Below are 11560 nucleotides of genomic sequence, written 5' to 3' on the forward strand. Positions count from 1 at the left end.
GTGCTTTGGTGATACTCCATTGCCATTTTGAGTTTTAGTCCGAGTGGCCTGTTTTTGCGCAATGGAAGAGTAGTGACTGTACCGCAAAAATGCATGGGTAGGTGAATTCCTTTTGTGGCCGGCCAACAATATCTCTATAACAAGTCGTTATTTCTTTGTCAGTTATTTTCCTCTATTTTCTTTGCAGCATTGAAATACGGCATGCAGAAGGAATTAAGTGCACAGTGTAGAACTTTGGCAATATTCCTCTGTGATTTTATCCCACAACAACATATTCCCATAACAGTAAACATGGAAATTGATACATACAGTACACGGAGAACACATATAGAGTGGGGTATTAATACATACAAGAACACAGAGGGGTATACGTACGCAGTTTATTTATCAGAGACCATATTTACCAGCAACTTACTATACGTGCGCAGAGCAACGTCACGTAGAGTTGCACACACGCGTAGGTACGTTACGTATGGCTGCACCTCGTGTGCTCAGTTGCGGACCTCCGCGCGGTACATGGGCTCCGGGACCTCGTCCGCGCGCGCACAGCAGCGGCACCCATGGTACCCGTTACCGCAGCAGCCCCATTGACATCCACTGCCGCCGCCGCCTCCGCCGGGTCCGGGGTAGCCGCCGCCGCCGCCACCACCACCGCCTGGGTAGCCGCCACCGCCTCCTCCACCGTGGCCCGGGTAGCCACCGCCACCTCCTCCACCGTGGCCCGGGTACCCGCCGCCGCCTCCTCCACCGTGGCCTGGGTAGCCGCCGCCGCCTCCTCCACCGTGGCCTGGGTAACCTCCGCCACCTCCTCCACCGTGTCCTGGATAGCCGCCGCCTCCTCCTCCACCGTGGCCTGGGTAGCCTCCCCCGCCGCCTCCAGGGTAGCCGCCGCCGCCGCCGTAGCCCTCTACACCGGCTTTCTTCTCCTCCTTCTTGGCCTCTACATGAACAGAAAAATATTGTGCATTGAAATTAGGAGCAGCACGCAGCAAAGCAAGATTCCTAGCCTAATGACGACTAGTTAATTCATGCTAGTTCGAAAGTACTACGAGATCAGTAGCGCGTTAGCTCACGAGTTTGTTCAGTTGAGGCGACGAGGATAGCAGCAGCAAGCAGGAGAGCAAACACAAGAAGACCCTTGGACGCCATGCTTGACACCCTCTGCTTCTTCAGTGCTTCTAGTGGCTAGTGTGATTGTGGATATAGACCAGCATGCAGAACAAGCGAATTTATAGGAGGGAGAGGCCAATGGAGGGCTTGGATAAGATGGCTAGCTAGGGAGGGGCAGTGAGCGTGTGAGGTGTGCAAGTTGACGCTGGGGTCTCCATGGGTGTCGTCGGCAACGCGGACCCCGTGAGCGGTGGTGGTTGGGGGGTGGACGGTACACATTACTGCATCCCAGCAACCTAAGCTCTGCATCATCTGCAGGAATACCAATGGCGCCAGCCTCTGACTTATGCGCGGTGCAGGTGGGCACTGTTCGTGCGACGACAAAGTCGTGCCCGGCGTCTTCCATTGCATGCACGCAACGCGTCAATCTCGTTAAGCAGCTGTGGGTCAAGTTAGACACGGACGCATGTACATCCAAATCAGCCGAGAGCATATTCTGGATCGGATATCTTCTTCTGCATTTGGAAACCGGTACATTACCGGACGTGGAGCATCGCTGAACGTTCGTACATGGTGGATTGGTGGGTAGTCTTTGAAGCAGCTACACATATGTATCACCTCCCCTTCGTTCACTTATGTACGCACAGTGAACTTACGAAATTGTTATCCAAGGCCACGTACCACACATCCCGTCTACCACCTGCCCGGACGTTCGTACCACGCACGCACAGTGAGCATCGCTGAACGTTCGTACGTGGTGGGTAGTATTTGGAGCAACCACACACATATATATCACCTCCTCTTCGTTCACTTATGTACGCACAGTGAACTTATGAAATTGTTATCCAAGGCCATGTACCACACACTCCCGCCTACCGGAAATTTGAAAATTCGTAGGGGCACCCACGAGCCAAGCTTTGCCTGGCCGCTCGATTGTCCCGCGATTCGTGAAGTGGTTGAATCCTATATGAGGATATAATAAATTTTAAGTTTTAATCGTTCAAACTTACGGCTTGTTATATGAAACTTGTAATTTTCTCTCCCACTCTTACCAAGTTTCATAGATAAATTTTAAAGATATGTTCTTTGTTGTTTGTACGCACAAAAATCATGAATTATCGGTCGCTGGTGCTAAGTTCTAAGAGTTGAAACTTAATATTTATTTTCAAAATTCAATAAAATGTATTTAAAATTGATCTTATTTGAAAGTCCTCGTCACGAGAAACACGAATATAAAAACACAACTTAATTCGGATTGTTCGTTCAAAAGATATAATGATTTGAAAATCGATAGCCAAAATAAAAGCACATACGGGGGACTTTGGTGCCCCTGCACTTGCGTGCCCCAAATCCACCCCTCTCTCCACCCGGTCTATGCTCCTATATGGCTCCTATATATGGTGCATGTTTTCCTTCTAAATGGTTGAGGATCATATACTGAAGTAAAAAATAATAATCAACAAATGTTATTAGACAACTCATATAATGAAGCATCGTGCAAAAATAATATCAAATGAGGTCAAGATTGAAAAAAAGGCTGGTTGTAAGAAATAACACCTTGTCTATTTCCTTACTTTTTGAATTTTTTATTAGAGTTAGAAAAAATTACCCTAAGTTTTAACTTTGTTCCAAGTTTTACCCCTATTTTGTAAAGCCCAAGCCACAACCACCTGTTCCCGGGCGTTACGTCTGTCGGGATCTAGACTGGCCTCAGAAACTCACACTAGTCTTTTATGTGCACTTTGTCTTCACCCGTGTGCACTCGGGATCAACTTCTCAGTCGGTCACTCATCCTCAAATTCGTTCAAACCAAGCACACTTAGCATTTGAGTTCTTGCGAATGAGATCTTGGGAAAGAAGTAATTCTTTGTAGATATGAGTAACCTATCATTTCTATTAAGCCAAGCTCCCACATCCATCACCACTCAAAAGAACCGACGTCCTCATCGGCCCACACGAACGTTCCCTCTAGGCACACGTCCGTGCATCTAGTCCGACACATGTGCCATGCCGTGTGCATTGATGGACCACACGCGCCACATGTCCGTGCAGCTGGCCCGCATAATTCCGTGTAACAACAAGAGTCAGCTTTGATACGAATTGTAACGCCCAACCACAACCACCGGTTCCCGACTGTTACGCCTGGCGGGATCTAGACTAGTCTCACAGACCAACACTAGTCTTTTCTACGCACTTTGTCCCCACTCGTGTGCATTAGGGATCAAGTTTTCAGTCGGTCACCCATCCTAAAATTCCTTCAAGCCGAACACACTTAACTTTGGAGTTCTTTGCGAATGAGCACTTGAGAAAGAAAGAATTATATGAGTAGTCTATCATTCCTATTAAGCCAAACTCTCACACATTTAAGAAGAAGAATTTCATTGCACCCCATTAAAAAAAGCTTTTTCCTGATTTTATTCTTTTTATTTTTTTAGCTATTCAGCCAAAATAAGCCACATATCAGTGCACACATGGCACACCATGTAGATGCCTTTTTCCGCATACTTTAGCAAGGTATACACATATCTAGTTTTTTTTGGCAAAAAAGATACAGTTCTATTATAAAAATTCATCATAAGTACAAAGCATCTCAAACATAATAAAATTTACATTGAAGTCTCCACACCACTGAACGACCATTACCGCTGCCAGAACGAGCCCCTAAAACGCCGCTATTGTAGCTCCACTACTGGAGCCGATTTGCCTTCTCAATGACAGGCTTATCTCTAGGATTTAGTAGTAACTAGTAAGCAGTCTGCTTCATTAAGGGTGCTACATATTAGAGAGTGTGGTAACAGCTCATGAAGCCATCCACTCTTTGGCTAAATCCCATGACAAAGTAGTGCTTGAACTAATTATGAGAAAGCTTTTGATAGAGCAAATCCATGATTAGAGATAAGCCTATCCATGATTAGAGCAAGCTTATTGGTACAAACCTTAGTGAAAACTTTAGAAACACATTAACTGATGGCACTGAATGTTTTCATGGTGTTAGCAGTTGCCTCCGTCCAGAGTAAGCATGGCAAAGCTAAGCCCATAAATCAATAATAAATTTTATTTTCCATTTGTATATGTTTCCTCACCCCAACTTATATATGTATTGAAATCAATAGGAAACGAAGAACCTGGTGTGGTTCTATGTGTATGAGACAAATGTATATTGTAAAAGAAAATGTTGCCGGGTTCTTTCTTAGAGAAATCATACAACCACATGCCGAATTTCACTAATAAAAAATGGGCAAGATGCAATTTTAATACAACTTTGTAATTTGAATAGGAGGGAGTAGTACATTTGCCGGGATTGCGTTATGTGCACAGTAAAAATATTCTTTTGTGGATTCTGCTCTTGAAAAAGACAGTTTTAACAGGTCGCCCCTTGTTGTCCTTAAGAAGGAAGCTTACAAAGCATCTCAAACATAATAAAATTCACATTGAGATCTCTACACCACTGAACGGCCATTACCGCTGCCAGAACGAGCCCCTGAAATGCCGCTATTGTAGCCTTCGCAAGGCCGCAAGGCGGCCATCGAGCTTCCAGGAGATGTCGGGCTTGACCATTAACTTTGCCAAGAGCGGTGATGGTCTTGGGATACTCGGAGTAGGAGGCCCTTGGCATTGGGAACAGGCTAAATTGCCGGTTGGGGTCTTTCCCCACAACCTACCTTGGGCTACCGGTCAGTGATAGTAGGATCCAGGAAAAGGACCTACGACCGACGGTATCCAAGGTCCAACATCGTGTGGAGCCCTGGCAGGGCCGATGGCTCTCCAAGGCTGCGAGGGTTGTGCTTATCAACTCCTCTATGATTAGCCTTTTGATGTTCCTGATGGGATTCTATAGTCTTCAATCCCTGCATCAGGAAATCGCCAAATACCAGTCCCAATTCCTCTGGGCTGGTAAGGGTAATAGACAGAAGTACCATATGGTGAAGTGGTCGGAAATATACAAGCCTAAAGACCAGGGAGGGCTTGGTGTCATCTCTTCTAAACGAATGAACATCGCCCTCCTCTCTAAGTGGCTTTGGCGTATTGAGACCGGAGATGGCGGCCTCTAGCTTCACATCATCCGCTCTAAATACCTTCGGGGCCAGCCGCTTGCCTTTGCACCTCGGGTGGGCGGTTCCCAATTCTGGCAGACGGTTATTCAACCGTTGCCGGTCCTGCGGCTTGGGTCTTCAATCACGATTGGTTTGGGTTTGAACACGCTATTCTGGCTCGACTGTTGGTCAGGCACTAGACCCTTTGCGGAACGGTTCCAGTCACTCTTCCTGATTTGCGCCACTCCCCAACTCATGGTGGGAGCCACTCTGGCCGACCTTTCTCGCGTGACCTTTAGGCGTACGTTTGGCCCCCACGAGCGGGGGCAATGGGAGGAGCTGCTAGAATTCATTGACCTTTAGGCGTACGTTCGGCCCCCACAAGCGGGGGTAATGCTCCGTCCCTTGAGCCGGATGCATGTCTTGGCATTTAGAGCCCAATGGGCACTTCTCCACCAGGCCCTGGTGGCTACTCCTGGGCCTCAGGAGTTAAATCTCCTTTGGAAGATCAGAGTACCACTGAAGATTCGAATCTTCCTTTGGCAATAGGTGCGGGGCCGCCTCCCATCCGGGACGGAAGTGCGCAAGCGCAATGGCCCTGGGGATGGTAACTGCCCCTGTGCGGTGTCCCTGAGGACACTAACCATATTTTCTTCCGTTGTCCGGCTGCCATTTTCTTATGGAGCTGCCTTCGAGAGACAGTGGGAGGTAACTGGGCCCATGACAACCCCCCGGATCTCTTTCGGGAAATTATTGATTCCCCGTGTAGAACTCGCCCCATCCTTTGGGTGGCGATTAGTTCGCTAGCTTGGACGCTTTGAAATGTGCACAATAAACTTGTGATTGAATATGCGATTCCACTTCGGGCGACTGACGCCATTTACAAAATGTGCGGATTCTTGCAGCTCTGGCGACCGCTTAGCAAGCGGCCTCATCGGGACAGCATCAACACCATCATCGCCGGACTTCGCTCCACCGCCATCTCCCTCGCGCCACCGTTACATCCTCCACCCCCGGAGCCTGATTAGCTAGTTGCTTTCTTTTGGGGTTTGTTGTGTTGTGCCCCCAGCCAGACCTATTTTATTTTATTGTTGTTGTTGCCCGTGAACATTAAGCTTGTGGATTGGTGGTATACTTTATAATATAAAGCGAAGGAAAACCCTATTTCGTGAGAAGGAAGCTTTGAGTATTTTCTAAGATGCTGGCGAATTTAAAGATCTCCAAGATTAGCAGAAAAGCTAATATATTCCTAGAAAACAATATCACGTCACAGACGGCTGCGCTCTCAAAACTATATGCGGTTATTGTTTAAAACTTTTCGCGGATATACCTGGTATATATACGAGCTATACGGTTTCGAACAAGAGTCATGAGATTTTGTTATACATGCATGACAGTTGCATGTATTATGCAAGAAAGAGAAGTCTTACAGGGTGAATACACGATCAGGACAGAGTCCTGGCATTATTGGATCAACATAACTGTGCAATCTATACGTATGCGTACATACATACATACATGCACCTACCTTCTTATTGACCACATATACGAGTAGTTACTACGTGTAGGCAAGTAGCAACGTCCGTATGTAGCATCTGATACTTAGTTGCGGACCTCCGCCCGATACATGGGCTCCGGGATCTCGTTGGGGCTTGCGCAGCAGCGGCAGCCACTATGCCCGTGCCCGCAGCACTGGTACCGGCAGCCGCTGCCGCCGCCGCCGCCGCCACCCCCATGGCCAGGGTAGCCGCCGCCACCTCCGCCACCACCGTGGCCAGGGTAGCCGCCGCCACCTCCGCCGCCACCGTGGCCAGGATACCCGCCGCCGCCGCCCCCGTGGCCAGGGTACCCCCCGCCGCCGCCGCCGCCGCCATGGTAGCCACCGCCTCCGCTGCCGCCGCCGTGGTAACCCTGAACACCGGCCTTAGTCTCTTCCTTCTTGGCCTCTGCATGAACAAAAACGGTATGCATGTGATTAGTAGCAGTACCAACAGGTTTCTTTGCCTAATGATGTGCTGCTAACTAGCTCACGAGTTTGTTCAGCTGTGGCCACGAGGAAAGCCGCAGCAAGCAGGACAGCAAACACAACGAGACCCTTGGACGCCATGCTTGACACCCTCATCGACCGATTGAGCAGAGTACTTTCTAGTAGCTTGTGTGAAGTGTGATGGATGAGATAGATACCCATGAAGACGAAGCCAATTTATAGGCGGGAGACGCCAATGGAGGTATGGATAGGATAGGAGGAGCTGTGACCAAGTTGAGGCTGCGCTCTCGGCTCCCCTCTCCTCCATGAATCCATGCATGGTTGTCGGCAACATGTACACTACGTGGACGTGAAGGGCCCCGTTGGTGGGACAAGAGCGCGCGTTACCGGTTGGGAGATGGACGGTATGCATTAATGTCTCGCGGACACCTCGTGCAGGGGTGAGAAACGCGACGAAGTTCGACCCGGTGTCATGCATGCACGCATCGATCAGCTAGCCCCGGTAGATATTATCATACTATTGTGACACGGGCGCATGAATGTAGCTGCACATCCAAATCGATCGGATAGAATGCACATGTCTTCTGAATTTGGAGAGCTGTACAGTGGAGATCGTTGAAACGTGTATGGTCGTTCTCGAAGGTAACGTGGTGGCTCTTCGAACCGGCCATGTACCATGTATTTTCTTAACGATGATTTGAAGATTGCTCACCATGCCTGCCATTGCTATCATTTTTTCTTCATATTTTCATCTTCAGAAACAAATTTCTTGTGAGTTTAGCTCCGGACTTGATTGATAATGGGGTTAATGTTTGTCAATATGCGGATGCCATGGTGTTATGTACTCCCTCCGTTCCGAATTACTTGTCGCAGGTATGGATGTATCTAGATGTATTTTAGTTCTAGATACATCCATTTCTGCGACGAGTAATTTGGAACAGAGGGAGTAGTATTCATGACCCTAAGAAAGCTTAAAAACTTAAGTTGTTGCTTTATGTTTTTGATTTTTTTTCTATTTGGGCTGATAATAGTGTTACTGAATTTTATGCGGATATGTTCCTTGCCTATGAAATATTTAGGGGTTCCTGTTATTTTTTTCCTGAGCTTAAGACTATTGACTGATTTCCTGCTAGCTAAGATGTTGAAAAGGTTGGACATTTGGAAAGGTGGCTCCTCTTCTGGAGGTAGACTTATTCTCATCAATTCTAGCTTGGCTGGTATCCCCTTCTATTTCATGTATATGTTCATGCTGAATAAAACTTCGTTAAAGAAACTGGACATGAATACTACTCCCTCCAGAATAAAACTTCGTTAAAGAAACTGGACAAACCTAGGACGAAATTCTTTTGGGAAGGTGTGAGTTTAAGAAAAATATATCATATGGTTAAATGGAAGGTGATTTATAGATCTAAGAGTAAGGGGGGACTTTGTGTTATTATATTGAGAAAGCAAAACATCAATCAATTAGTTAACTGGCGGTGGAAATTAGAGAATAATACTAACTTGTGCCAGTCTATAGTTAGAGCCAAATATTTCTAGAATAAAACGATGGCTTCAGTGAAGACTAGATTTTTCAGATTCTTCTTATTGGAAATCCATTATGAAGGTTAAAGATGTGTACATGTATGTCTGGTAGAAAAGTGACATTAAACAGTGGCAAACCTCATACATTTTTGGCATGATGCCTGGCTAGAGGGGTCCCTCTAGTGGATCAGTTCCTCGGCTTCATGACATTTTGCTTAGCCATGTACTTTTGCTGAGGCCGATGGCAAGAATTTTTTACTGAACTTTCGTAGCATAGTGAGCCTGGAGCAACGGAATTAGCGGCGTGGAATCCTCCATAGGGCAAGTGAAATTCTCTAACAAATGTCTTTGATTGTGTTAATTGGTCCTTGCGAAATCTGGCAATTTTTCCACCAAACTGGTTACCAATAGCTTGAGAGGGATGTTGTTGGAGCTAGTAATAAGTAGATTTGGAAAACTCATGATCCTCTTAACATTAAAATCTTCATGTCGCAATCATATCGTAAAGCCATCTTAACGCGGGATAAAATATGATAAAAAGGAAATGGTCAGGAAATCTTGTTTGTTCTATTTATGATTCGATTGAATCAACTAATCATTTTTCTTTCACTCGTGGTGCTGCTCGCTCTGTTTGGGGTACACATGGGAAGCTCTTTGGGGCAAAATGTTGTCCCAACTCTCTCTGGCAAGCGATGGCCTGGCTTTTATGCTTTTGTTCCTGGAATAGAGAAATATTATACTCCCTCCGTTCCTAAATATTTGTCTTTCTAGACATTTTAAATGATTACTACATACGGATGTATGTAGACATATTTTAGAATGTAGATTCACTCATTTTGTTCCGTATGTAGTCATTTGTTAAAATGCCTAGAAAGACAAATATTTAGGAACAGAGGGAGTATGTTGTGTATCTCGACTGTTTGCTTGGGGATTTGGGTTACCTAGAACAAAGTGACGTTTCGATGACCATGTTATGCAAATTACTATCGAGGTTGTTCTCACTATCTGTTTTAGTTTACACTAGCACTAGTACAGAAACAACCTTTGGAGGTGGTATTTTTTTTGAGTACTTTTGGAGGTGGTATTGTTCATGGCCCGCCGGTGGTTCGTACCGCCTCAAACCTTGTGTCTTTAATACTCCGTCCACCGGAGGCAGTTTCCAGAAGCGATTGCGAAATACTAACTGCTTCTAATGTTTTCAGCCACGTAGGAAGTTTCCCCTTAAGAACCGTCTCCATTTAATCTTCAGGGTTCTCTATTTCATTTCATTTTGGACCCATCCCAAAATAGAAATTCACATAAACTACGATTCAACACTTAGCAAACTATTCCATAAAATATCACATGCGCTAACATACAATACCACTTACAACAAGAAACAAGCTCTGTAAGACACAACAAAGTAAAGTCCTAAACATCAGACAAATCCCAACACTTAAACATAATCCTAGGGTTCAAGCAAAAACAATGGCAACTCTAGCACCTCCTCCAGCATCTCGAGCACCACAGGCTCATCCAGCGGCAGAATCATCACTTTCTTCGTTAGAAGAGGAGGAGGCATGATCTCAGTCGGCATTAGGACATACAATCCTGGAACATGGGGCCTGAGCTATGAAACCTTGGTTGCCCTCATAATTGTTGGCCATTGGGTGATGGTGCATTGCATCAAGTTGGTGCCATGAAGACAGGAAGCAGAGAATGCACTTTTGAAATTGACAAGAACAACATCCTTGACATAATGATCAGCAACCCTGAAGTTCCAATGACCTAAAAGGTGATGAAGAGCATAGGCAACAATGCAGGCATGTGAAAAAATTTGGTGCTCCTGACCTTGAATATGGTAACATTGTCGACAACACCATATTCCACATACAGCTTTAGCTTTGTGGCATAAGCTATATTCACGACCTCAAGAGGACGACCATACAACTGAAAAAGGAAAATAAACAAAAAAAATAAATTAGATAAACTAGATGATACCCCTCAAGTTGTTGTGGTAATCAAATGCAATATATTTCAGTGATGTTTGGTTGTATGAAACATGGATACGAAATGGTTAATTTAAATTCAACTAATAATGGAAAACTATTTCCCATGCATGCTGTGACAAGCATTTGCTCAGGCCGCATGTGTGCATCTTAAGATGACAGAAGTAGTACCCCTAAAAAAGATAATGGACGTAGCGGGGATAAATTATTAAAGTATATATGATGCCCACATCAGCACACTAAAAACAATTATGGGAAATTACCAAATCTAAAAGCAGATGTTTTGCATCATTTACTATTCATCTAAGAACAACATATATTTGTAGGTACCAACCTAAGCTAGAGAAAACTAAGAGCATGTGAGACCATCAAATGAAACTCAATGATAAAATTGTCCCAGAGCAAACACAAGCACAATTAGGAGACCAAAAGACAAATTTACCTCACCGTCCACATTCTGACTGCACTTGCTTCGAGATGGTATATCACCAGTAATACCTCTAGGCCTTTTCACCAATTGACATGTGGAAAACAAATGATAGTTGAACTAATTATAAAAACAAAATCATAGGTGCATTGTGCTCCAACATCGAAACATACTATATGTATGGATCATAAGGGAAACATTCATAACTATGCAAATATAGTGACACGGCATTTGGTGGAAGGAACATGGACTTTCACTTTGAGAAATGTTTAATCTAACACTTTTATTTGAAAGAGAAAAACTCAATCGGAAGGAAAAATTCATCTAGTTTTTCTATGGGTCTTTCTTTTGAATCAAGCGAATGAGTAGTGTCACCATAGGAAAAAATTTCTTACTAATATGATTTCCCCCTAATTTTCCACTAAATAAAAGGCCCCATATAGTACAAACTAGCACAGAAGATGAACAAAATTAGCTTAGCATTTTCACT

At 45.1% G+C, this 11560-nt stretch overlaps 2 protein-coding genes across 2 annotated transcripts; both read right to left on the reverse strand.

Moving 5' to 3' along the window:
• Nucleotides 1–366: 366 nt before the first annotated feature.
• On the reverse strand, nucleotides 367–1234 carry LOC125540086 (glycine-rich cell wall structural protein-like). Its single transcript, XM_048703664.1, has 2 exons — nucleotides 1074–1234; nucleotides 367–940 (listed from the first exon to the last, which is right to left on the reverse strand). The coding sequence occupies exons 1-2, from the start codon at nucleotides 1147–1149 to the stop codon at nucleotides 492–494; spliced, it is 525 nt and encodes a 174-aa protein (XP_048559621.1). The 5' UTR covers nucleotides 1150–1234; the 3' UTR covers nucleotides 367–491.
• Nucleotides 1235–6519: 5285 nt separating this feature from the next.
• Nucleotides 6520–7379, reverse strand: LOC125540087 (glycine-rich cell wall structural protein-like). Its single transcript, XM_048703665.1, has 2 exons — nucleotides 7176–7379; nucleotides 6520–7090 (listed from the first exon to the last, which is right to left on the reverse strand). Exons 1-2 carry the CDS (start codon nucleotides 7330–7332, stop codon nucleotides 6747–6749), a joined length of 501 nt encoding a protein of 166 aa, XP_048559622.1. The 5' UTR covers nucleotides 7333–7379; the 3' UTR covers nucleotides 6520–6746.
• Between the last annotated feature and the right edge of the window lie 4181 nt (nucleotides 7380–11560).

The sequence above is a fragment of the Triticum urartu genome, chromosome 2, assembly GCF_003073215.2.
Source record: "Triticum urartu cultivar G1812 chromosome 2, Tu2.1, whole genome shotgun sequence".
In the NCBI taxonomy this organism is placed as follows: Eukaryota; Viridiplantae; Streptophyta; class Magnoliopsida; order Poales; family Poaceae; genus Triticum; species Triticum urartu.

Coding starts and splice junctions, on each gene's coding strand:
- LOC125540086 (XM_048703664.1), bottom strand. CDS start 1,149: ATGGCGTCCAAGGGTCTTCTTGTGTTTGCTCTCCTGCTTGCTGCTGCT. Junction 941..1,073: donor CGCCTCAACTGAACAAACTC/GTGAGCTAACGC, acceptor CTGTTCATGTAG/AGGCCAAGAAGGAGGAGAAG.
- LOC125540087 (XM_048703665.1), bottom strand. CDS start 7,332: ATGGGTATCTATCTCATCCATCACACTTCACACAAGCTACTAGAAAGT. Junction 7,091..7,175: donor GGCCACAGCTGAACAAACTC/GTGAGCTAGTTA, acceptor TTGTTCATGCAG/AGGCCAAGAAGGAAGAGACT.